The sequence below is a fragment of the Hyaena hyaena genome, unplaced genomic scaffold (assembly GCF_003009895.1).
Source record: "Hyaena hyaena isolate Hyena2069 unplaced genomic scaffold, ASM300989v1 scaffold_399, whole genome shotgun sequence".
Taxonomy (NCBI): Eukaryota; Metazoa; Chordata; class Mammalia; order Carnivora; family Hyaenidae; genus Hyaena; species Hyaena hyaena.
The window spans coordinates 971,370-999,319 of record NW_024081033.1 but is presented as its reverse complement, the minus strand read 5'-3'; the positions used below and the strand labels follow the sequence as shown (position 1 = coordinate 999,319).

General features: G+C 40.4%; 1 protein-coding gene across 1 annotated transcript in view; it reads right to left on the bottom strand.

The window, feature by feature from the left end:
• VPS4B (vacuolar protein sorting 4 homolog B) overlaps nucleotides 1-27,712 on the bottom strand; it is a 29,579-nt gene extending 1,867 nt beyond the window's left edge. Inside the window, exons 1-10 of the mRNA XM_039251893.1 lie at nucleotides 27,595-27,712; nucleotides 16,383-16,494; nucleotides 15,075-15,231; nucleotides 12,784-12,851; nucleotides 8,878-8,997; nucleotides 5,576-5,732; nucleotides 5,037-5,185; nucleotides 4,462-4,543; nucleotides 3,755-3,974; nucleotides 1,032-1,172 (exon numbers count right to left, since the gene is read on the bottom strand). Coding sequence (XP_039107824.1) covers nucleotides 1,032-1,172; nucleotides 3,755-3,974; nucleotides 4,462-4,543; nucleotides 5,037-5,185; nucleotides 5,576-5,732; nucleotides 8,878-8,997; nucleotides 12,784-12,851; nucleotides 15,075-15,231; nucleotides 16,383-16,494; nucleotides 27,595-27,621 — 1,233 coding nt within the window. The 5' untranslated portion in view covers nucleotides 27,622-27,712. The remainder of the gene's footprint in view (nucleotides 1-1,031; nucleotides 1,173-3,754; nucleotides 3,975-4,461; nucleotides 4,544-5,036; nucleotides 5,186-5,575; nucleotides 5,733-8,877; nucleotides 8,998-12,783; nucleotides 12,852-15,074; nucleotides 15,232-16,382; nucleotides 16,495-27,594) is intronic.
• Between the last annotated feature and the right edge of the window lie 238 nt (nucleotides 27,713-27,950).

The following is a 27,950-nucleotide window of genomic DNA, read 5'->3' as shown; positions in this document are numbered from 1 at the left end:
ACCACTTAATTAAAACCAACTAATCTGAATTTTTAACCATTAGTTAAAATTATGATCAAATGGCAAGAAAATATGCTAATATCAGGGATTCATGAAAAAAGTAGGTTCTAGGCTATGTCTCCTGCATGAAAAGTAATCAAAAGAACAAAATCTTTAAAAAATAATATAGCAAGGACTGCAATAAAAAACGGTTTCTGAATAAGTTATCAGAGCAGCATCATGGTTACCACATAAATGTATCTATATACACACTTAAACGCACTTACAGAGGTACATGTATGTCTACAGATCTATGGGTATATACCACATAAATAAGTTTCTCTTCTGGTAGTTACTGTTAATTCTGATGTAAAGCTCTTTGAAAATATGTAACTGAAGTAGAAGATTTAAAAACCTGAGCATTCACCAAGAAGAAAACATAAAAACAGTAAACGTAGCTTTTCAATCACAGTAAGCTTCCTATCCCTTACAAACTAAGTCTTAGGATTATTTTAATTTCTCTAATGTAAACTACAGAAGTTTGATTTTTTATCATAAAAACTTGGTTTCAGGAATTTTTTTTTTCAAGACTATTAATATTTAAGCTTTCTATGAAGCCTGAAGTAAAACAAAAATACCATTATGAATATTGTGATATATGCATTAGGGTTTCTGGATATGTTACAAAATCTTAGAATCCTTACATCAACAATTCCACTTTTTATTAAGTCTTGACAACAATTTATAGATAAGTATTTTGGTGATTGTATTCCAGCTGTAAGACCTATAAGCTTAGAAACCTGTTTTTGAAAAATAGCTTTTACACTTAAATTTAAAATTTAAATTTTCCTTAAAGCCCAAGAAAATATTTCAAAGATAATTACTTTGTATATATTTTAAGTTTACTTCATCTTTACAACTTTTTAACTGAGTGGTATTACACACATTAACATTTTCTAGCTAATCTTACATAACTGAAAATGTTTATCTTTGTCTCAATAATTATAAAGCACATTTTAGGTTTTTCTTTAAAAGCAAACAAAGTGTCCAACCATGCAGACAACTGGCTCCAAAAGTTTATCCCCAGGGACGTCCATCCACGTCATTTCAATGGCACTAGGGTCACCTGGAGAGCATGGGGTGAGCAGATCATCTACGATTTTGTTAGGGTCAGCCCGTGAAGGTCCGCGAACCTGGAATAAAGAGTAATTGGAAATATTTACTTGAACAAATTAACGAAATTAAGATTTAGGCCACTATATGTTGTTAAAATGCTGACTTCTACAAATAAATAGAATATACAACAGAATGTAGCTAGCTATCTTTGGGTGATGGGACAGGTTTGGCTTGGTTTTAATTTTTTTCTTGACGCTTTCCCATCTTCTGAAATTTCCTACCATAAATTGGTACACATACATGATCACAAGGAGAAAATGCATTAAAATTAAAAAAATAAAAGAAACAGTTACCTGTGATTAAGAGTTCTCTTTTCTTCTCTAATGCTTATTAAATGGTCTTAGAGACCAAAAAAAGTAATCTTCAATAATTCTCTTAAGTTTTTCTATTTTCCAAAGCTGAGAAAGTTTCTGTGATATTTAGATTTATTAGTGTGAAATCACCAAATCCTTTTCAACAAAAATTCCTTCTTTAAATACAAGCACAAAAATAAATGCTAAGTATAATATCAGTGGTATTTTGTGATTCATAACTGATTTAAAATAAAATTTTAATAACACCCAGAGAGAGAACCTTTGTGACATAGAGTCACACACAAGTATTTTTTTTGGGTGGCAACAAATTTATACCAAATTGGGGGCTGCTTTCACGAAGTTTAATATTTATCTGATGATCAATCTTAAATATTATTCCAGGAATAGGGTAGATGCGGAAAAATAAACATTCTAACTTTACTTATTATGTGTATTTTTTTGTCTTTCCCCACAAGTCTTTCAGCTTCGGGGATTTTTGTTTGTGGTACATGTGGTGCCAGAGTGAGCACGAGGGATTTGTGTTTTAGGCTGTGGCACTTTCTGACTTATCTCTGGGCTCCGAGTAGTACTTTAGACATGTGACAAAATAAACAGGCAATCTTGTTTTTGCTGACTGAAATAATCAGCCTTAAAAACAGGAGTAAAGGAGGGAGCCACCGAAAGCTCTACCACAGCCAGTGACGCAGAGAAGGCCCGAGGCTCACCTGTTTGCCTTTATCCTCCTAATAAGGACGTGGCCTCAGGGCCCTGCAGCCTGCCTCTGGGAGTGATGTGGAGAACTGAACGAAAAGTTCTGGGTAAGAAAGGGCTGAATTCCTAAGGCTCTACAGTTTCTAAACAGCAAAGAGAAATTAAAAGAAAATAACAATGGCGGAGACATAAACTTGACCCGGAACCTCCTGTACTTCCCTCAGTCACCACACGGCTGAAGAAGGGGAAGAGCTGTGCCCCGGGCTGCTTCAGGAGGCGCTTTAGGAGAACTACTTCCTTCCTTTCTCACGCAGCACTTTGAAACAGTGCTATCACGTCTACTTCAGAGATGATAAAAATGAGCTTGAAATGGGTAATAAAATTTGCTCAAGGAGATATAACATGTAAATTGTGGACTCAGGCTTCAAATTCAGGTTTTAATTCAAGTTTGTCATTTTTTAAAAAACTTATTTTATTGTGGGGTTAACACACATACCTGTGTACCTCAGTCATGATATATTAGCCTTGCCACGTATTGCTGGATTAGCTTTTCTAACAGTTATCAGGGTTTTCACATTGACGTCCATGAGTGATACTGGACCCGGCGGCCCTCAGGCACAGGCTGAGTCCAGATTACCTACTCCACTGTTATTTACAATGGGTGTCCCAAGACCATGGTCGTCTTACAGAACAGAATATGCTCAACTCATTCATGCAGACAGAACGGTGCATGGGAAGCAAGGCTTCACGCTCCGAAGTACATGTGACCTAGAGAAAAATCCTACCTCCACACCTGTCCAGTTGTACCCGGGCAAACTGGGTCAGTGTCCAAGCCCCAGTTTCATCAGGTTAACATCTAAGTCTCAAATTAATGATCAACAGGTGGCAAAAGGCACCTCTTGCCGAGTTTTTGTGAGGACTGAATGAAACAGTAAGATAAAGAATAGAACACCATGGCAGGCATGTGAATATTTAGTATCAGCCATTATTATTTTTTACCATTTTTTTTTAGAGACAGAGAGCACAAGTCGGGGAGAAGGGGAGAAGAGTGGGGGGAAGGCGAGGGACAGGGGGATGGAGAGGGGAGGAGAAGGGAGAGAGGGAGAGAGAGAGACAGAGAGAGAGAGAGAGAGAGAGAAAATGAACCTCAAGCAGGCTCCACATGCAGCACAGAGCCCAACACAGGGCTGGATCCCACGGCCTCTGGGACCACAGCCCAAGCAGAAATCAAGTTGAACACTCAACAGACCAAGCCACCCACGCGCCCGTTTTTGATAATGAAGTGTAAATGCACCAGATTCTGCTCAAGGATACTCCTTCTAGTTACATCAAAGGTAACTATATATATATTTAAAGTTTCTATACTTAAAACAAGAAGTACTTAAAAGACCACTGCACATAACATTTTAAAATATGTTAAGGCTATTAATAAACTTTGTGGGAGAACTTATTTTCAGTTAAATGGAAATGTTTATTCTATAAACCTACTTTATTTTACAGATCTGAAACCTTCCTGAAATTCTCTGAAGAGAAATCAATGATGGTCTCAAAACCTGACTTTAAAAACATATGACAGGGTGATCAAAGTTCCTTACCTTTTTAAAATGAGTAGCTGACTGTACTTTCCTAACAGGCTGCATAAGTGCATCGCGCACAATGATACTTATGTCTGCTCCCGAATAACCATCAGTTTTCTTCCCAAGTTCTCGGAAGTCTGTTTCTGTGAGGCTGTTCTGAGTGGTCCCCAAGTGCAGTTTAAACATTGCTGCTCGGGCATGGGCCTCAGGCAAAGGAATATAAATTCGTTTCTCAAATCTTCAAAGAAAAATTATACCAGGAATATTACTACATATATTTAATTTCAGCTGAAAATTCAGATTTTTCAAGAAGAAACAGGACACTCAGATACTCTCACTTATACAAAGCTAAGCTGGTTAATTCTATGTGTCAGAGTTAAACATATATATTTTGGTTAAATAACGGGAAAATATCCAGAACACAGTAACGACTAACAAGTAAAACCAAAACAGAGAACCGGTTTCACTAAGCTTAGAATGAAGGATAAGCATTAGGTAATATGTGTTCCAATGTGACAGATTCCATGAGTGGGAATCTTGTATCTTTAAGAGTGCAAACAAACGCAGGCCTCTCTTCCCCAGCACAGGGGGCCAGTGGGGTGAGGGCACATCAAAAAAAATTCTGGAAAGTTACCAGAATGGCTCTTCACTAGACAAAAAAGGGAATCGCTACTGATCTGTTGCATCTGTAGTTAGCAATAAGATCTTCACTCTATTTTTCATACCTTCTTCTAATGGCAGAATCCAGAACCCAGGGTATATTTGTAGCTCCCAGAACCAAAATTCCATCATTGTCTACACCAACGCCTGCACCAAAATAAGTAACATTTTAAATAATTTTTCATTTTAGTGTTCTTTAAACGTTGCCTATATATTCTGCGAAGAATGTGGTGTTTTAATGTTATAGTGCCTCACCTTGAGAGAGTCTCTTTGAAAAACCAAGTATCACATTATTAAAATAGGATGCAACTATTCCTCAGAATCAAATCTGCTAGACTGTGGGCAAGTACTGTTAATATTCTTTTCAAAATATTTCTTGAAAGATTTCATCTGAAGTCTACAAATTCCTTCTGCGGATCCCGTTCCTGGTTATGTTGTAAGTGAATACGCAAACCTTCCCGTTCCTACGAGAGTGCTATGGCTGATTACGACACAGAGGAGGTGGAACGAAGCACGGGGTAACGAAACACCTGGTCTGCTGACATGAAGAAATCCAGCTAGAATTTCAGGGTTTCATTGTGGTGATCATGATTATAGTTACACAATAAGCAGAAACCGTGTGAAGAGTCAGTCAGCGCACCTTGCATTTGAACTAGGAACTCCGTCTTGATTCTACGGGCGGCTTCACTTTCATTTTCGCTTCTCGAGCCACACAGAGAATCAATTTCATCGATGAAGATAATGGAAGGTTTATTCTCTCTGGCAAGCTGAAATAAGTTCTTAACTAGCCTAAAAATAAATAAAAGCTTTCAGCTTCTTAAAAAAATAGTAAATGACACATGACCTAATGAAAAAAACAACGAAAACAACCCATACACAGTATTATAAGAACTCTACAGACTGAAAAGCCCAACTATGCTTTGGTCCAGAAAATACGAATGCTACATCTGGGTGACTCACTTTACGATTTACTAAACTCTACTATATATAACTATACATATGCTGTCTCTTCCCTATGAAATAAATGTCAAACTAGGGACTGATCTGACAGCAAAATGAATACTTACGTCACTTCTCTGAATGTTCATGATGTAGGAAGCCTCTTACTTTATAGACTGATAAGATGACTACCTGGCAAGGAGGAACTAAAAACAAAACAAACAACAACTTACTACTTACTTTTCACTCTCTCCTAGCCACTTAGACACAAGGTCAGAGGAAGATATTGAAAAAAATGTTGAGTTGTTTGCTTCTGTTGCCACAGCTTTGGCTAAATAGGACTTTCCCGTTCCAGGTGGGCCAAATAACAGAATCCCCCTCCAAGGTGTTCTCTTGCCTAAAATTTGCATGAGAAAAACAACATGAGAACCTCAAGACAGTTGATTTCAGTTACCAGAGACATCATCCAAACTAAAGAATATTGTGGAGAACTTTTCACTCTAGAGCCAACAGAATAAAAATTTTTTATATAAACCAATCTAAGGTAAGTAGGTCTTAGAGGTATGGTGCTTGCTTTTTCTAGACACCACTTTGTCAAATAGGTATAGAATATCTATAGATATAGAATCCTTCTAACAGGAAGCTCAACTGCTTGCTCGCTCATTCATTCAACCGCTATGCACCGAAACCACGACAGAGACGGAGAACCATGAATACAAAAGGGTCTCTGGCCTGCACGGGCTTGCAGTCTAGTAAAGGCAGAATCGTTCACTTAAAAGGCACTACCTGATTGTCTCTTGTGTACAATATTTAATATCAGAATACTGTAGGACAAACTATATCTACAGGGCAAGGGCAGCTGGAAACATTTTCTTTTTATTTATTTTTTTATTTTTTTTTATTTTTAATATTTTTTATTTATTTCTAGGAGAGAGAGAGACAGCGTGAGCAGGGGAGGGTCAGAGAGAGAGGGAGTCACAGACTGAAACAGGCTCCAGGCTCTGAGCCGGCAGTCAGCACAGAGCCCGACGCGGGGCTTGAACCCACGAACCGCGAGATCATGACCCAAGCGAAAGTCGGACGCTTAACTAACTAAGCCACCCAGGCGCCCCGAAACATTTTCTTTTTAAATACTTATGACTCTTGGAAGAATGAAACTAACACAGTCTGAGTGATCCCTTGCAAAGTTCTATTCAGTTCCTGATTCTGCAAGGAGACACAGGTTACTACTACAGAGAGCTTGTTCTTATTCAAGTGGCTGGGTAATGATAAGGAGACTCTACCCGAAATCCTAGTTTTGCCAAAATATAACACGTGAACAAATCAACTTTGTATTTAAATTTTCCTAATGAGGAATCATAACGCTGCCTAAAATAAAACGGGCTGAGTTACATGTGGCAAAAAAAAAATATTAACTATACATTTGGAAAATTTCTAGGTGCAAACTGGATGGGTACGTGGTATCTGTATGAGAATGAATGTGGGGCACCTTGGGTGGCTCAGTGGGTTGGGCATTGTGGACTCTTGGTTTTGGCTCAGGTCATGATCTCACGGTTCACGAGATCTAGCTCTGTGTCTGGCTCTGTATGCACGGCCTGCTGGGAACTCTCTCTCCCTCTCTCTCTGCCCCTCTCCTACTTGCACGTACGTTCTTTCTCTCTCAAAATAAATATATAGACTTAAAAAGAATAAAAAAAGAAAGACATGCAGATTACTAATGGCAAAACTAAACGTTGTTATATTCATTGTTATATAAGCCTCAACTTTGACTTGAATTCTATCTTCCTATTTTAAATGTCTGCAATTGTTAAGTCAGTGTTCCCTTAAAGGTGGTACATATAATTGGTGGCGTATGAAGTGCTTTTTAGGCAGCAAATACTTTGTATTTAAATAATTTTTAAATGTATACTAGAAAATTATTAATTTTTCCATTTATAGCAGACACAAAGCAATCTTTTAAAATGAAGTTAATACATAAAAATAAGAGATGATTTCAAAGTTCAAATACAGACAAAATTAGGAGTCAAGAGAGTGATTACCTTTGCAGAGGAAAGATTTGGCAGAGAGAGACTTCTGGGTTATTGGTATTATTTCTTGATCTGTGTGATTATGTACATCTACTTACTTTCTGATACCTTATGATGCTGAACACTGACGGCTTCCTGTTGCTCTCTGTGTACTTATGCTATACAGATGTGCTCTATAAGTGAGTGATTTAAAGAAAAATATTTAAAAAATAATAATAGTGCACGTATATGGAAACAATCATGAAGACACATAAATGACTCATGTTTGCAAAAGAGTGGTATAAGTAATATAAAATGATGTGCTTTTATAGGATCATGATGTCAACTTTTAATAAAAAAAATTTTTTTTTTTAATATTTATTTTTGGGACAGAGAGATGGAGTGTGGGAGGGGGAGGAAGGGCAGAGAGAGAGGGAGACAAAGAATCTGAAGCAGGCTCCAGGCTCCGAGCTGTCAGCACAAAGCCCAGCGTAGGACTTGAACTCACAAACCAAGAGATCATGACCAGAGCAGAAGTCCGACACTTAGTAGACTGAGTCACCCAGGCGCCCCCAGGATGTCAACACTGTTCATTTCTTATTTCTGAAGTTAGGCTGTAAGTCACACCTTGCTATGTGGACCACGGGGGGCCCACGGGTTCTCTGCTCATCACTACTCTGTACAACTGCACTTTCTGGAAGTGTTCAGCTTGAGGCCAACATCACATTTGCTCTCTACACAAACGGCTCGTTTCTAGAAGGGAGACCCCGTTTCACTGTTACACTGTGGGTACATCCCTATCACAAACCCAGGCAGGCGGTCAGTCACAAAAAGGACAACAGGAAGCAATGGTTCCGCAGACGAATCACCTCCTGCTGGAGCTATACCTTCAACCACACCCAGCTGGCTGGGTTAGCAATCTTCTCTCACAGTGAGAAGCAGCTGTCCCTAGCCACTTCACCTGAAAATGGTAAATAATTCTTATTTTTCTTTTGAAGAAATGGAAGAACTCTCATTAAACTAGTACATGGCCATTGCAAAAACTTCAGATGAAAGTTAAAAAAAAAAAAGTAAAAATCACCCCTAATCTTAACACCCAGGCATAACATAAACATTTTTGTCAGTCTACATTTACTTCTCAGCACATGCAGTTATTTAACCAACACAGAGTCATGCTACACACATTTATAACTTGGATTTTGACCGTCATGATATATGTGGACATGCTTTCACATTAACATAGATCTGTAAATGTACTCTACATTTTAACGAGCACACAGTACTCAATGTATGTTGGTGATTTACCCTGCACTACTGGTTGACATTTATGGTGTACTGCTATATACATATCTATATGTGCATATATTGCAAATATGTGTATGAAATAAATACCTTTGTATAAAGGTATATCACCATCTCATAACAATTCATTTAGGCTGTTATCTTACAATATGGTGGCCAAAATTTACAATACTCTACTTCAGTCATCAATGTAGTTTTAAAAAATCATCAAAAAAAATTTAATATTCATCTCACCTGTAAAAAGATGAGGGAATTTAATAGGCAATATCACAGCCTCTTTAAGTGCTTCTTTGGCTCCTTCAAGACCAGCAACGTCACTCCATTTCACATTTGGTCGCTCTATAACAATGGCACCTACAAAAAATTATGTCGCCTTTAATTAAGGAAGACTATTCCATCAAATGTAGAATACAACACAAAATAATGCTGTTCAGGAAATACATTATGAAACTGTCTGGAAAAGTTTTATCTACTAAAAACCTTTTTGAAATCATGCGATTAGGAAGTAGTTATTCGGGCAGAGTCAACAGGAGTCAGAAAGCTGGGGTAGGTGAGTAGATCACCTAGGGTAGGTCACTTAACTTTTCTGTTTCCACTTCCTCACTGTAAAATGAAAATAATACTATATGTCCAAACTGCTTAAGATGGGTTAGTGTAAGTTTCAAATGACATAATGAATATGAGAGTGTTTGGAAGAGCACCAGACATTATATCAAGCAGTTATAATGCTTGAATGTACTCAAGTATCCTAAGTACTTGTTCAATGGGGGTTGGTCTACTACTTTTTTCAACAAAAATAGCCAGTGATCTAATGCTCTCCTTAACCACAAAAAGAAAAATGCACTTAAAAGCTTTAACAGACAGACAGACAGATGGATGCACAGATAAACAGTAGGGAGAAGGGAAAGAAGGGGATGATGGGGGAGAGAGAAAAAGCGTGCTCTTGCAGTATTTTCCTAAGATTTACCAAATTTTCTTTTTGGCTTCTAAACAGAATCACTTAAAATTTGTGTACATTAAAAAAGTTATCTAAATGACTTTGTTTTTCAATATAATATATTCAAAGGCCACACTAATTGTTGCAGTAAGAACCCACAAAAGATTTCTTCTAATTAGCTTATTGGCAAAAGTTTTAAGTTATTCTTTTATCAAAAGCTTTTCCAGGGGCGTCTTGGTGGCTCAGTTAAGCGTCCGACTTTGGCTTAGGTCATTATTTCACGGTTCACGGGTTTGAGCCCCCATGTCAGGCTCTGTACTGACAGCTCAGAGACTGGAGCCTGCTTTGGATTTTGTATCTCTTTCTCTCTCTCTGCCCCTCTCCTGTTCACATTCATTCTCTCTCTCACTCTCTCTCAAAAATAAACATTAAAAAAAATTAACAAGAAAAAGCTTTTCCAAAAGCCAGTTCTAAGGTGATGTGTAATTGTTTTAAGTATAGCAAAACATTACCACTTATACACTCTACTGATTACCAATGAATTTAATTTCATGAGTATTTCTTCTTGTTAGGAAAGATCATCTACTATTCTAAGAGTAATTATATTACACAACCTGCTTAAATTATGAAAATCTTTAGCTATAGATCAAAATTAAATGAGACTAGGGCACCTGGCTGGTTCAGTCAGTTAGGAGCATGTGATTCTTGATCTCAGGGTTTTAAGTTCAAGCCCCACAACGGATGTAGAGATACCTTAAAAAAATAAAATCTTAAAAAAAATTGAAATGAAACCATAAACACTTTCTACATTCTAAAAGTTCACATTAAGTATAATTTAAAGGCAATTCATTTTTTCTTTTCTATGTTCTCCTCGGATTAGTAACCTGATGCGAGGAAACATTTACATCACCCCATAGGATTTTGTGACAAACAAAAGTAAATTCACTTTGTATTATATAAGGATCATCTGGTCAACTACAGTTTTTCCTAAGTATGAATTTTCTAAATATGCCATATTTTATCTTTAAATACCTTTATCTTTTAACTAATACTTTTCAAAGTTTAAAGGTGACTTTGAAATGATCAGTGATAAAAGATTTAGTAATATTAATTAATAAAATAACTAAAAAGGAGAAGAGGGATTATAGGGAATACAAGCCATGGTTTGTATTCCATTTATATAAACGTATCCAGTCTTTGATTATACTCTTTATTACACTAATGTTATTTAACCTCAAAAAAAGTCAGTGAGCATCAAGAACAGCTAACAGAAAACTCAAAAAATTCTTTAATTTTAAAAATCAAATATTACACTTAAAGTCATAAAACAGAAGTAAAAGATTTAAAATACTCTTTTAGGGAAAAAGAAAATATTCAAGAAAGGCTATTTTACAGTGAAATCCATGAGCAACTATTAAACGAAAAGATGGAAGAACAGACTCTGATATAAAAGGCTAGGATTTCATACTCCACTTCGTCCTGAAATTCCAAATAAATTTTTTCATTTATGTTTTCAGCATTTGTATTTCTGTAGATCTCTGGTCCTTCTTACTGATTTTTTTAAAAAAAATCTTTATTTTTGAGAGAGAAAGAGAGACAGAGCGCGAGTAAGGGAGGGAGACACAGAATCCAAAGCAGCCTCCAGGCTCTGAGCTGTCAGCACAGAGCCCGACGCGGGGCTCGAACTCACCAACTGCAAGATCATGTTCTGAGTGGAAGTCAGACGCTTAATCGACTGAGCCACCCAGGTGCCCCCATCATTACTGATTTTTAAAGAAAAATTCGCTACTGAAAACTGGCTTGTATCTTTTCCAAAACCAAAGATATAATCCAGTTTTCACTTTGGGGGGGAGAGAGGGGCAACAAAACCAGAGGACAGCAACGCCTTTTGCCTTAGAACCAAAACAAGGCCACGTGGCACAGACCACTGGGCGGTCCAGCAAGGCTCATGAAGAAGTGTGTGCTCACACTGCTCCAGGCAGTGCAGCTGTGAGAGCAGAAACTCGGCCTTTCCTTTCGGAGTGCATCCAGCACTCAAGTTCTCAGTATATAAAAGCATCCTCACTCACTGTGGTGTTTCCCAGGAACTGCCCTTAGAGTGGTCTCCTATACGTCCCAGTGGGGTTGGTGAAACAGGTAACAGAATAAAAATGAAGAGACTAGTTAGTGCAGCAAGATTAAAAAACTGGGCAAGCTATGGATATTCACCATTCACTCACCAAGGTTGTGCCTATATGATGGAAACCCTTTCCAGTTATGCATTCTATTTGGTAAGATCCAAATTAACAAAACACATAACTCAGCCCCAAGAGTCATCAGCTAACGTATCAAATAACGATCAAATCTCAGTCTGTAGAGCCAGCAATTAAATAGAGGCCATTTTAGAGACAGAGAATCACGACCATTTACTAAGTCCCTAAAATTTCTCAGATTTAACATCGTCAGTTTTTACACCATCATAATCTTTTAATTGCCCGGAAGAGAGAGCATTATTAATTTCCATTTTGGAGCTGGGGCTTCCACTCTGAGAGGTTAGGGAACCTGCCCAAGATCAGACAGCTTTTCAGCAGGAGACCCTGGAGGGGAATCCAGATCTGAATGGAACCCAAATCCATACCCTCCCCATCACACTGCTATACTACGAGCACAGAAGAACAAAAAGGCTTTTATAGGCGTGGAAGGTAAAAACAGAAAGCTGGAAGAGATGAATGTAAATGGCAACACTGAAAGAATAAAAAGCAGATGAGAAAGGTCTGGAGACGTGAAACAAACCATCAATTAATACGCTGCAGCAACAGCAATGAAAGCCAAGAGTGAGTCCTAATTCCTCCTGTTCCTCTCACAGTTTGGGAATTTTAATACCATTAGATTTTGCAGTGTGCTAGTAGTGTAAACACTACCTTCTCTAAAAGAGGGCAAAGAAGACAAAATGAAAAAGAGTAAGCTGACGGACAGATTTTTAAGGCACATATAAAACCAAACAATATTTTGACTACATAGAAAAAAAAATCTAGTAGAGATCCTATAGAGCAAATCCTATGAGCATGGTCTAAACAAAGCCAGCATGGGGCCACTGGGAACCAAAGCCAGTTCTTGAACCTCATTTGAATACAGGTGGAAAAAGCAATTCAAATAGACAATTCATTATGAGGTTTTTTTAAAAAAAATAAGATAGTAAATTTAAAAATGAAATCTAAAGCAACCTTGAAGTTGATTCTGTAGTTTCTTTTTTTCAGGATCATCAGATTCTCCTTCCCCATCACTGTCATTCCTAATAAAAAGAATTTAATATATTCAAATGATCACTCATCGCTATCAAAATAAGGCAAAAATGAAGGAAAAATTAATCTGAAATATCTGTATTTTAAGTGACAAAATAAGACATTCACATTAAAAGTTATCCTTATTTTATTACTTTTAATAAGAATATATTTAATAAAATAGTAAACAGGCATATTATCCGTCAATATGGAATCATGAACAGGAAAGGGGCAAAAAGACCAGAATGAAGTCAGGAACCAGCTCCAAATTCCCATGACATACCTATGTATGTGCACACTCATAAACACATGCCCCACGCCTCATCCCACAGAAGACTTAAGATGAATTACGGAAGAGTTGTAAACAACATAAAAACACCAAACTATGCAAACTGTGTATCAAAACAAGAAGTCATAACCCAGGAGAGAAAACCCCTAAATATTAATTATTTAAAGGATAAAGGTCTGTAACCCTTAGGCTGGGGGTTCCAAAGAATAGACGAAGCTTTTGATGAAAACGAACGGAGACCAAAAGGCAAGTAAATCAACCCAGATATTTCATGTCTAAGAATTTATCTTGAAAAAAATAATTTAAAATGAGCTCAAAGAATTGACTACAAGGATAATCATGCCCACACTGTTCCCAAAAGGGAAAAAACTAGAAATAGAGTATGTTTAATTATAGGGATTAGTAAATGATAGAACACATTGCAATCTTTAAAAATGATGTTGTAGAAAGAGTTTACTGGGAAGATGTTTCTGACACGATGTTGAATAAAAAAGCGGTAAAGCAAAAAATACGGCATTACATCATTTTTCACATATAAGATATACAGGGGGATTAAAAAGCTTAACACATTTCCCCCCAAATGGGCCTGGCCTGGTTATCCCAGGACAGCGGGGTTACGGGGGAGCCGGAGACTGCCAGGCGACCCACCCCCCACGCCCACCCCGGGGGGCCTCCTCCCCAGTGCTTCCTGCTCCAATGAGGAGGGTGCTTCCTCCCTTCCCAGGCTTCCTTGCAGCGGCGACTGCACATGCGTGCGGTGACTCCACATGCAGTCGAAGCTCCTCCGAGAAGGTGGAGGCAAGCAGCTGAGGCGGCCGCCACGGGCAGGAAGATCATGCCTGCGAGCAGACATCCCGGTTCTGCGGGAGGGAGCTGGGCGGAGGTCCCACTGTCCCCTGCCTGGCATCAGGAGGCCTGGGGTGCGGCAGCAGCAGGACCCTTACCAGAACCACCCTGGGAGAGGAGGCCTTTCTCCTAAGGCTGTGGAATCCAAGCTGGATTCCCTGCCCGCCCTCCCCCAAACTGATGAGGTTAAGACTCTATAATAAATGCCTTCATAGAGTCTGATAAGACTTTACTTACAAAAACAGGTAGCAGCAATTGAATAAATGGCTTCAATTGGACAAGATGGGTCCTGTAATTCAACACAGATTTGGCGGCCCCCTGCTAGGGAGCCATCTCAGGAGGGGACCCCATAGTGTCTTCAACTCACAGGGAGGAGAGGACATTTCTCCTGGCAAAGGACTCACAGGAAGAGTCAGGGGGTCACTCGGGGTTAACTAAAATTAACTATTCCCAATAGTTTCATCCGTCTCCCAATAAATGGCCCAGCTTTCATAGAAGAAACCCTAAAATTGATTCCACGCTGAAATTCAGCAATCCGTAGGCCAGCTGGGGGCTGGTGCTCATTATGCCCGCGCTGCAGGTGCGGAAGATGAAACAGTCTTAGGTGTCATAGGAACTCGCTGGTGCTCTGACCGTGGCTTAAAGAGAGGATGTACAACCATGAGTCTGTAATCTTCCTCAAACCCTTCCATGCGGTTTGAAGCAGCCAGTCCACTCTAGTTCTTCTGTTCCTTATGTTCTTTACCCCAGAGCCCTGCCTTCGAGGCACCCCCTTCGCAGCGACCACAGGGATTACCGAAGTAACTCGTGCCACTGCACACCATCAACAATGAGCATCGCAGCTGCAGAGCTGACCAGAACCCGCTGCCTGCAAACCCAACCGGCCCAGGTAACCCCGTCCCACATTCTCGTCTTCTTAGATGTAAGAGACTCTGTTCCGATAAGACTTTATTGACAAAAACAGGCAGCAGGTCAGATCTGGCCTCTGAGTCCTGGGTTGCCAACAGCTGGTTTAAACAAAGGAAGCGGATTTCACAAGTTAAATGTCATTTTCTCTTTTAATTAGATATAATAGAGTCTAACACTCTAAAATACATACCCCTTCTCCTCCGCTGGACTTGGCTGTCCCTCTTTCACTGGCTTCTGTGGAGTTTTCTCTTTCTTCTTCAGGTACTCCTTCAGTTTTTCTGCTCTATCAAGGTACTCTGTACACTTTGCCCTGATACTCTGCTTGGCCTTATCCCCCTGGGCTTCATCTATTAAAGGGAAATGAGACAGAGTTTTCCATTAGTCTTCTACACAGACAGGTTCAAACTGTTAGACACAGTTTTGAGACAAGAACGATCTAGTTTGGGGGAGGGAGGAAGAGTGTTTCTAGGCCTCGTAACCAACAATCTCCAGCTCTGCGTCCCTCCACCATGGCTGGAAGCCACAGAGGGTCTGAGGCAGAAGGAAATCCGGGCAAGAAACTAGGATGTCTTATGTTAATGCTAAATAAGAAGATGAAATTATTTAATATTCCATGGGTTTTATATTCTTCCCGTAACATTTTGTGCAGATAGTGGAAAGCGGCTGCTCTCACACAAAACCAAATATAAGACCAACAAAAGTTAAGTGATATCAACCGTTTCCATTAATGTCTATGTAAATTTCATTTCATGGTAAAAGAATGACTGAAATCCCATATGTTGCGGGTGCCCCCAATACAGTGATTTTACCCCACAAAGGCCTCTCTGGGAGTTATTTCAAAAGCAGACTTGAGCACTACATGCAGGGCAGGGACCGGCCCCAATTATCTTAGGATGCATTTTTAGTTTCATTTTTATTTGATAGAAAAACCTCAACATGAAATGGAGAAGCTCAAAAGAAAATCCTAAATTATCCAACTGCTAAACTTTTTATTAAAAAATAACTTTCAGTTAGCCAGAAAGACACTTTTTTTTGGTATGCTTCAGCTTAGATGCTGAAGATCCATAAAGATCCCTCACTGAGGTACCCAGTGCCTAAAGCGGTACCTGGCACTTGGCAAATGTGCAACACGTGTCTGGAAAATATACGAACAAAATGGCTCCCAACCTATTTTTTTTTTTTAAGTACTTAAAAGAGTATTTTCAGAGACTCTGAGAAAATGTGGTTCATACATAACATGGGTACATTACCAGTAAAATTAAAACTATGTCCATTGGTTATATGGGATTTTAATATATTTAGGTAGACAAAGTAACAATAACACTGATAACTATGTACATTTGTTTGCCGACTAGTCAAAAATTATTAACAAGCTACTGGGAAATTTTTGCAAATGGATGGTTTAGAATTTTCTGGCATTATCTTTCAACTTTTATAAATGACACAGAATAATCTTTTCCTTTAACGTTTTAAAATAGAAAACAAACTATGGCCTTACATTTAACTACATGGAGAAAATACTGAACGGCGTGTTGGTAGAGCTGAAGAGCTTCCTCATAGTTCCCAGCTTTGTCTTCCTGGGCTGCTTTGCTAGCAAGATCTATTGCTTTCTGTTTGAAGGGAGGCAAAATCATACCATCAAAATCAAGTAAGCATCACTGTGAAGTAAATGATCATATTGAAAAAAAATTTTTTTTTAAATAAAAGCAACCTTAGGGGCACCAGGGTGGCTCAGTCAGTTGAGTGTCTGACTTCGGCTCAGGTCATGATCACACAGTTCATGAGTTCGAGCCCCGCATCGGGCTCGCTGCTGTCAGCCTGTTAATGCAGAGCCTGCTTCAGATCCTCTGTCCCTCTCTCTCTACTCCTCTTCCACTTGCACTCTCCCAACATAAATAAATATTTTTAAATAAATAAATAAATAAATAAATAAAAGCAACCTTAAAACAAATTCATCTATTTTCCCTAAATCTCATCTGGATGTTATTATAAATTGTAATGATTTACAAAATGTAAACTACATTTGTTACATGGGTAAACGCTTTATCTAGTTCCAATCACTAAGATTCTCACATAATTTTCATTCAACAGAAGTCAAGCTTAAAGATAGCACGGAATAATCAAATAATATGAAAATTCAAGTTAAAAGCATTCAGGGAAATTCTCAGAAACGCAATGGTGTTATAAAGTATATAACAATAGTAAAATGTAAATGGTGTAAAACCCCCTCAGAAGCAATGGGGCAATGAAATACCCAGAATCTGAAAATACCTAAATCTTTTAATCCAGTAAGACAGTAACCAGAGGGGTCTATTTAAAACAAAACAAAACAAAACAAAACCTTGGAAACTTGAATTTTAAACAGCAAAAAGATGCCATACAACAGAATTTTATAGGATCATTAAAATAATACTAAAAACGTTCATAAGAGTATGGAAAAATGTTTAAAATGGGATTTTTTTAAAGCACAAAACAACTGTTACAGGTAGCAGGAGTTCTACTGCTTGAAACAATAGCAGAAAGAAACAAAACACAGGAAACAGATCAAAAGAAAACTGAACAGAGCTCATTTTTGATAAGACTCAATTTCTTCTTTTTTTGCTTTTTCACATCTTCTAAAAATGTCCATAATGAACATGGACTTCCATAGTATTTAAAAAAAAAACAAAAAAAACCCTAGAAATAGATCCATACAAATATGTTAACGGACTTTTGACAAAGATGCAAAAGCAAATTAATGGTGGAAGAAATCATGCTGGAGCCATCAGACATCTTTAGCAAAAAATAAATTAAAAAAAATAAAAAAAGAGACAGAGAATCTTGACCTTCTAAAACACTTGGTATAAAAATTAACTCATTATATTGTACACCTGAAATTAATATTAATTACACTGTTAACTAATTGGAAATTAAATAAAAACTTAAAAAAGAATCACATAAGCTGGAAGTAGGAGATAGGAGGTGGAGGGAGAGGTCAGAGAGAATAGAGCCCTGACGAAAATCCACCCGACCACCCTGGCATCCAAGAAGCAAGTGGCACCGAATCAAGAGGATGCAGGTGGCTTTGCAAGCGGAGAATCACCCCGAGCTGACCCACGAAAAAGACCCTCTGTCTGACAACCACACGAGACCGAAATCTGCCAACAACCTGAATGTTGTTTAGAAGCAGACACATCCCAAGAGACTTCACAAACAACAACTAAACAAGCAAAAATGCAGCCTTTGCCGACACCTTGATGTCAGCCGGGTGAGACTCTGAGCCAGAACCCCACTGAGCGATGCTGGACCTGGACTGCTAACCCACAGAAATGGAGATAGTTAAGTTAAATTTGTTTTAAGTTGAAAAAGAATTAAATCACAATGGATCATGGACTTTAATATAAAATGTGAAACCATAATATCTTTAGAAAAAACAAAAAATCTTCAGCGTCTAGGGCTAGGCAAAGTTCTTAGACTATATACCAAAAAGCACAATATATAAAATGAAACCAATATGGTACTGGCATAAAAACAGAAACAGATCCATGGAACAGAACAGAGAGCCCAGAAATAAACCCGTACATATACGGTGAATTCATTTACCACAAAGGAGCCAAGAATATCCAAAGTGGAAAGGACAGTCTCTTCAATAAATGGTGCTGGGAGAACTGGACAGCAAAATGCAAAAGAATGAAATTGGGCCACTATCTTTATAGCATCTACAAAAATTAACTCAAAATAGATTAAAGACTGAACACAAGACCTGAAACCATAAAACTCCTTAAAGAAAATATAGGCAAGTTAAGCTCCGACTCCAGTCTTGGTAATGATTTTTTCGATTTGACACCAAAGCAAAGGCAATAAAAGCAAAGATAAACAAGTGGGACTCCTTCAAACTAAAAAGCTTCTGCACAGCAAAGGAAACCATCAACAAAATGAAAAAGCAACCTACCAAATGGGAGAAAATATTTACAAACTGTGTGTCTGTTAAGGGGTTAATATCCAAAATACATATAGAAGAACTCATACAACTCAATAGCAAAAAAATACCAAGCAATCCAATTAAAATATGGGTTGAAGATCTGAACAGATATTTTTCCAAAGACACACAGATGCCCAACAGGTATAAGAAACCGCTCAGGGTGACTAATCATCAGGGAAATGCAAATCAAAACTACAAGGAGCTATCACCTCACTCACATCTGTTAGAATGGCTATTATCAATAAAACAAGAGCAAGAGCGAGCAAGTGCTGGGGAGAATGTGGAGAAAAGGGAACCTTGTGCACTGTCGGTGGGACTGTAACTGGTGCAGCCACTGGAAAACACTATGGAGGTTCCTCAAAAAATTAAAAGTAGAACTACCGTATGATTCAGCAATTTCACTCCTATTTATCCAGAGATGAAAACACGAACTCAAAAAGATACATGCACCTCAATGTTCAATGCAGCATATTTAAAATGGCCAACTTACGGGTCCCTGGGTGGCTCAGTGGGTTAAGCGTCCAACTGTGGCTCGGGTCATGATCTCACAGTGGTTCGTGAGTTCAAGCTCCACACCGAGCTCTCTGCTGACAGCTCGGAGCCTGGAGCCGGCTTTGGCTTCCGTGTGTGTGTCTCTCTCTCGGCCCCTGCCCAAATCATGCTTGCGCGCGCTCTCTCTCTCTCCCTTTCTCTCTCAAAATAATAAACATTAAAAAATATTTTTAAAAAATTGCCAACTTAGGGAAACCACCTAAGTGTCCACAGACAAATGAATGGACAAAAAGAATGTGGTTATGTATACAATAGAATACTATTCAGCCAGAAGAAGAAGGAAATCTTGACATTTGTGGCAACATGAATAGAATTAAGGCCATCACGCTAAATGAAATAAGTCAAAGAAAAATACCGTATGATCTCACTCGTGTGTGAAATCCAAAGACAAAACATCCACAAATAAAAAAAACTCCTAGCTCAGATACAGAGAACATACTGGCAGTTACTAGAGGTGGGGAAAGGTGAAACAGGTCAAGGAAGTCCAAAGATTCAAACTTCTAGTTATAAAATAAGTAAGTCACAGGGATGTAATATACAGCATGGTGACTACAGTTAATAATACTGCACTGCATATTTGAAAGTTCCTAAGAGAGTAAGTCTTAAAATTCTCATCACAAGAAAACCATTTTTGTAACAATGAAAGGTGACAGATGTTAGCTAGACTTACTGTGGTGTTATCTCATGCTACATACAAATAACAAACACTGTTGTATACCGGAGATGAATATGTCAATTATACCTCAAAAAAAAAAAAAAAAAGAAAAAGAAAAGAAAAATGATAAATCAAACCTCACCAAATTAAAAATGTTTTTAGTCTGTAAAAAAATCCTGTTAAAAGGATAAAAAGACAAGTGTCAGACTGAGAGAAATATCTGCAAACTACATATTTAGAAAAGGACAAGTATTTAGAATATAGAAAAGAACTCCCAAAACTCAACAGTTTAAAGAGAATCCAAGTAGAAAATGGGCTGAAGACATAAACAGACATTTCACCAAAGAGGATATACACATAGCAAAGCAGCACACAAAAAGACGCTTAACACCATTAGCCATTAGAGAAATGCAAATTGAAACCACCATGAGGTATCTTGAAACATCTATCAGAATGGCTAAAAGAAAAAAAAAATAAAAGATAGTGACAATACTACTAAACGCTGCTATCACTCACACATCCCTGGTAGGATGTGAAACAGTACAGCCACTCTGGGAAACTGGTTTTTTACAAATCTAAGTATTGTTTTTACAAATATAAACCAGCAACTGCACCTCTGGGTGTTTATCCCAGAGAAATGAAGGCTTATGTTCACACAGAAACTTACACAGGAACATTCCGGATGTCCTTCAACCACAGCAGGTTAAACACACTGTGTGGTTCACCCCTATCACGGAGTACCATCCAGTTACAAAAAGAAACTACCTTGACACACACACAACATGAATGGATCTTGAGGAAGAACCAATTCCAAAAGGTTACACACTGTACGATTCCACTTACATAACCATCTGGAAATGACCAAACCAGAGATGGGGAGCATATCAGTATTGTCAGGAAACAGGGATGGTGGGGGGAAGAGAAAGAGGTGACTGTGGCTCTAAACGGGCAACAGGGGGCTCCCCCGTGGCCTGGGCGGTTAAGCATCTGACTCTTGATTTCAGCTCAGGTGAGGATTTCACGTTGGTGCGATGGTGCTGGGCGGGGAGTCTGCTTAAGATTGTCTCTCTCCCTATTCCTCTGCCCTGCCCCCACATGCTTACTTTCTCTCACTCAAAACATAAAAATAAACTTTAAAAAATGTATAAAAGGGTCACAGGAGGGGTCACTGTGGGTAGAACTATTCTGTATCAAGACTGTGATGGAGGATCCAGGAACTTACACATGTAACACAACTCTGAACACACACACACACACACACACAAAATATACATGAGGACAAGTAAAACTGGAAAATCCGATTAAGACTAAGACTGGTGGAATGTATCAATGTCAACATCCGGGTCATGATACCATACCAAAGTTTTATAAGATGCTACCACTGGGAGCAAACGGGTGAAGGGTGAACCTCTCTATGTAATTTCTCACAACTGCCTGTGAACCTACGGTTAGAACAAAATAAATTTTCATTGAAAAACCGTCTTTAATATTTAAAAACACACACAGGTAAATAAAGATCAAGCATGGTTTATGAAAACATTCCACCTGGATTAATCTCAGCAGTAAAACAGTATTCAACAAAAATAAGAGACAGTAGAAAAAAAGGATCATGGCTATGCTATATTAAAAATAAGCATATAATTAAGGAAAAAAAAATCTTTCAAACAATCCCAAACCAATCGTATATGAGAATACTGTATCTTGAAGCAGTTGCTAATGGAATGCAGATAGACAGAATGAAAGCTGTTAAATGGGAGGAACAGACCCTCCCTCTGTGGTAGCAGGAGGGGGAAATGGTGATTTAGAATTGATAAGATGTTTCACAGTTCAAATAGCCTGAACTTGATGCTAAATTTTTTAAAGTCTGGTAAACTAGGTGGGATATAAAGGGTGGACTCACAGCTCTCATACGCGTGGGCAACAGCTGGTCTGGTGCACCTGGTCATATAAAAACGAACCTAGAAGACCCCCTGGCTAAGCCATACAGGAGAAAGAAGTTCTTATTCCAGCTACAATTTTCTCCTATTATTTTGAATTGCTGAGCCGCTCACCTCTCTAGCCATACATTTCCCTAACTGCAGTCAGTCCTCTTTTCGGCACCACATTGATTGTTAAAGGAAAACTCTTACACTCGGTATTTGATTTCCCAGCTTCAAATTCGGTAACAATGACTTTAAACCAGCCCTTCTTTGATGATGGACAGGCCTCTATTTGCACCGACCAGCTGCGAGCCACTAGCTACAATCGGCTTCTGAGCACCCAAGGCTGGTGTGACTGAGGAGTTTTAAATTTTGAGTAAAATTTAAACTTAAATAGGGGCGCCTGGGTGGCTCAATTGGTTAAGCACCTACTTCAGCTCAGATCATGATCTCCGGGTTCTTGAGTTTGAGCCCCGCACCGGGCTCTGTGCTGACAGCTCAGAGCCTGGAGCCTGCTTCAGATTCTGTGTCTCCCTCTCTCTGCCCCTCCCCTGCCTGTCCTTTGTCTCTCAAAAATAAACATAAAAAAATTTTTAAATAGCGATATGTAGCTACGGTACTAGACAGCACGTGCTAAATCTTTAATCGAAAATGATGATTTGAGGATACGCATCTGTTTTCCCCTTGCTGAACACCCACTTCAACCTTGGTTCTATTAGCATTTTTTGTCTGAAATGAAGTTAACTGTCTTGTGTGGTTTGGGACTTCCAAATTATTCCTAATCCTGGCCATTTCCGTGGCTGCCACATGTGTCACAACTACCACTGAGCCTCCCACTGAGCCTCCTAAGTGGTCAGCCTGCTTCCACACTCTACACCCTGAGGTCCACACGGCAGCCAACGCCGGGCCACCTTCGATGCGTTCTCACTGCAGTCAAGAAAACCCAGCAGCTGGGTCGTGGTCCACAAGGCCTTAAATGACCTGCGCCCCGGCTCCCAGGTCCCACCCCAAACCTGTCGTCCACCCTCACTCAGGCAGCCTGAGCACGGCTGATCCCTCTGCCGGGGCTGCTCTTCCCCAAGAGGCGCAGGACAGTCTCCTCTCCAGTCACAGTTCAAAGGCCAAGATCTCGGAGAGGCCCTGCCTCATCTCCTGCGGAGGCTGCGCTCCACCCCTGCTTTCGGCTCTCCCCGCCCACCCCGCGCCATCACGGGGGTGCAGCCTCACACTCACAGGTGTGTGTACTCCTTCATCGTCTACCTCCTGTCACACAAAGGTGAGCTCTGGGAGCGCAGGGACAGCATCGGGGACACTGCGTCAGTCCCAGAGCCGGGAACAGTGCCTGGCACACATGGCCCTTAATACTAACACTGCTGAACAAATGAAAACATCCCCCACTGCTTTCTCAAAATCTTCCTCCTTTTGGTTATTCCACTCCTACTGTCTCTTAACAATTTTTCGCCACTGGGTACTTTCCAGCTGTCAGTGCCGTTCCCTTCCCCTGTCAATCCTCCGGAGACCACCCCCATCTTCCTTCTCTGACATCCACTCTGTCCGTCACATGCCGCTCTGCCCAACCTAACCTTCCTTTTTTTTAAAAAAAAAAAAAAAAATTGGGGCCTTCCTCAGCATTAAAATATATGTAAAGTCAAGTTCTAGCTCAGACTCACATACCTCCAAAACACAAGGTAAAACACGCTGGCTCTCCTCAGTTCTAGGACCCTGTCTGGTCAACATCTTACTCATGGCTTCACCCCCAGAGCAAACTCCCAAAGAGGGCCCCGAGTGCGTCGCGGTTTCCTGACTCCGCCTGCTGCCCGCCAGGCTCACATTTACCTAACTCTCTGCGCAGCACGTAACCCTTCTAGCTGCCATCTGGACTCGGCCAGCCCTCCGGCCCACGGCACCATTCTCTCTTGGGCTTAGTCTAGACTATGCAGTGATTCTTTTTCAGGCTCTCTTTTCTCTGTCCTTAAATACCCTGTTGCACAGAGGTCTTGCTGTCCTCATTCTACGGCCTCTCCAAGACGCCGCCACCCCTGCGACCATCTGAACACTAACAGCTCTCAGACCCTTGTTTCCAGCTCTCTCCCTCTGGTTCTGCACCTATGTATCCACCTGCTCACCGAACATGTCCGCTTGGTTGTCGGCACACGCATTTCAAACCTGAAATGTTCAAGACCACGTGCCCCCAAATATGCGCCTTTTCTTGTAACCCCGGAACCAATTCTTCCCCACTCAGATATCCAACCCAGGAATCTGGGAGAAAACTCAGACTCCTCCTCACCCCTCTTTCTAAATGCAGAGCCAAGCCTGGCTGTTCTTCCTCTTCAGTCTGTCTCTGATCAGTCCTTTCTTCTTTAAGAGCTACTACACTCCTGGCCCTCACCGTCTCCCATCACCCAGAACACTGCCTCCCAACTGGTGTCCGTGTTTCCAGCTACCAGTCAGGCCACCCCCGGACACGCGCAGTAAGTAGTTTCCTTCTAAAACAAAACCCTGGGCAGATGACCTTCTCCGGCGCCCCATCTACAGCAGGATAGGGACCAATCATCTCTGTAGGCACACACCTTTCCAGGGCCTCACTGGCTTGTCCTCTCACCTTACGCACCCAGACCCAGTCATACCAAACTAGTGGGGCAACTGAGACTTCATGCCTTTGTTTATAGCGTACTGTCCGCCTGGAATATCCTATCCGGTTATCTCCCCGCATAACTCCAGCTTCTCCAAGACTCGGCACAGTCATGGTCCCCTGCTGCAAAGCGTCCCCAGGGCCCCCAAGCAGCCTAGACTATGCTTCCTCTAAATTTCCACTGCCTCTGTGACATAGTTCCAACGATCACATAGTCTCCCCATTAGCCACTTAAAAATTTTTTTTAATATTTATTCATTTTTTGAGAGACAGAGAAAGAGGAGGGGAGGGGCAGAGAGAGAGGGAGACACACAGTTCAAGGCAGGCTCCAGGCTCTGAGCTGTCAGCACAGAGTCCCACACGGGGCTCAAACCCATGGACTGTGACATCATGACCTGAGCTCAAGTCAGATGCTTAACCGACTGAGCCATCCAGGTGCCCCAGCCACTTTATATGTCTTTTCACATCAGAATATAAGCTCTTGGATTTCAAGGATGATACATTTCTTTTATGATTCCCTAAGACTTAGCAAAATGTATGGCACATTTAGGACTGAGTAAACTCTGAGTTCTATGCATACTGCATTGCTCGCAATTTCTCCCAACCCTCTCCAAGGTTTATTACACTTCTAGACTGAGGCATATATTCTTTCTCTTTACCTGGAATGCGTCCCATTTTCTGGTCCAAGAAGGCATAAGTTCATAGTAAAAAAACACAAACATATAATAAATAAACCAGGATTCAAAACTGTCTTCTATGTTAATTAATCAATTGCATGTCTTGGGTCAAATCATAACCTTAATAAATTTTGTTTTCTTCTACTGTGAAGCTGAAGTAATATTCACCTTGAAGAGTTCCTTTGAGGTTTAAGATCACACCAAACACCAGGCAGACAATTAGTGTCAGTACCTTGCACATATCTAAACTCGCATCATCTCCTCTGTGGAACATCTGTCAGTTATTCTTTGAAGAGTCAGATAAGCTCTTCCTTTCTGCCCTCCCATACTAACCTCTAATTCTGTTATAGCACTATTGTGTTATTTTATCATTTTGATTTTTAGTTATCTGCATTTCTCCATTAGATTAATAAGTGCCTGGTTCTGGGGAATTTTGCCTTGTTTGGTGGGAAAGTTATTTGTTATTTGAATATTCTTCATCCAAATTTCCTAGGTTAGAAGATTAAAAAGGGTCTGAATGATAAAGTGCACCTATGACCCAACCACCATAAAATTATACTTGAACATATTTCCGTGCTTAAAACTAGCACATGCCTTTCACATGTGTCAATCTCTAGCTGGTTCATTAAGGGACATCCAACAATCCAAATCAAATATGATGCAAACTGACTATAGAATCAAAGTGCAATTCTTGCAAAAGAAAAAAGAGGGGCGCCTGGGTGGCTCAGTGGGTGGAGCACCTGATTTCGGCTCAGGTCATGATCTCACAGTTCTCCAACTGTGGAGAACTCAGCTTGTCAGTGCAGAGCCTGCTTCGGATCCTCTGTCCCCCTCACTCTTTGCCCCTCCCCCACTCATGTTTTCTCTCAAAAAATAAAAACCTTTACAGAAAGAAAAGGAAGAAAGAAAAAGAAAAAAGGCATCAGTAAACGGATAAAAATTATGTTGCAGAATGTCCAAATTACACGCGGTCTTGACAAATGAAAAGCTGATGAAATGAAATGAGCTAACTGAAAAACCAACAAATATGAAGGCCAGACAGTACTTCAAAAGAAACCACTTTTGGTACTAAAGGAACAATACTTTTATCAAAGAAACAATACTTTTTCCAAAAACATTTACCAGAAAGACCCTTTCTGAATGGGGGTACAAAAAACGTCAATGTTAAGCGGAGACTGTTATATCTTAGTTTAATGCAATCCTGTTGGAAAACATACACACAAAAATCAACACGACTTATTCTTTATTCTAAGGAATAGGTCATAGTTGCAGTTATAATATTTTGAGATATACAAAACGTTTATCTTCATAATCTTTTGAGTTGATTTTCAAGGTAAATTTCTCAAGAAAGCTGCTTCCTACGCCAACTCTTTTTATATTTTTGGCGAAACTCTTGAGTTCTATTTAAATGAGTCTACTTTCAGGGGTCTTTCTTGCCAATTACCCTGGTTTGAGCAGGTCGTCCATTATCCTTGGTGCTTGTACTGGACACTCGACTGATCAACTACTGCCAGACGAAGACAAAAGTTCGATACAAGTACTTTATGCTGATCTTGTGTCCCCAAAAGACCCAGTGGACTGGGTCTCCCGGAGGCTAAGTCACATTCTAAATCCCTCTGAAACCTCAGATCCGTTCTGGGCACCGGAGACACTATTTCACAAATTTCTCTTCTCAATGAATCCCACAGATGCGCCACAATTACGTCTAAAAGTTTAGGATTCTATGATTTATGTACAAAACACTGTACTCACTGCGGAAAGGGCGGGGAGGTGGAGCCACAAAGGAGCTTAGGAATACTCCCTGATTTTATATACATTGTGGGAGCCTGAGACAGAATGCATAGCTCAATGAATTGACGGATTCCTCAAATTCCAAGACTGTCCTCACGTTTCTATTCACCTGACAGCCAAAAAAGAAGGGCTTTGCTACACCAGCTTGAGACGGAGAACTAAGATCACCCTATCTTCAAGCGATTCAGGGCAGTGCTTTGCAAACATTACGTTCTTTCCTCTCTGTCTTACAGTGATTGGAGCGTCTGTGCCTCTGGTTCAAAGCTCTGCCGAGTCCGGTTCAAAAGAGGAAGAAAACCTACCTCAACAAAAGTGAAGTCTCACACAGAGGGGTGCGCTTGGGAGACCCCGGAGCGGGCGGAAAGCGTCCGACCCTCCCACCTGCGGCTGGGCCGGGGCGCCGCCCTCCTCTGTCTGACACCAGGGGCGCGGCCGCTTCCTCCCTCCTCCTCCCCGGTCTCCAATCCTAACCCCGCGCCGCCCCTCGGCTCCGGCTCTCCAGGGGGCGAGAGAACAGTGATACCTGGAGGTTGGACGAGGTGGATGCCATGGCGGAGATCCGAGGCGGCTCCCTGGAGGAAGAAGGAGGGCAGAGGAAGCCAACAGCGGCAACGTCGAATCGCGCCGGGTTTTGCCTCAAACGTGCGCAGGCTGGTAGCTGTCGGACCCCGAGCGACGGCTCCCCTTCGCGAACTTAGTTCCAAAACCTCAGGGCGCTCCAAGTGCCACAGACCCTTCTCAGAAAACTTCCGCAATTCCGAGACCCTCCGGGCTCTCGTCCCGCCTCTGGCCTCAGCACTTCCGCTTTCATCATCAGCACGCGCGGTACCCAGGCTCCAGCCATTCTAGTCTCGCCTCAGACCTGAGGTCTCGCGATGC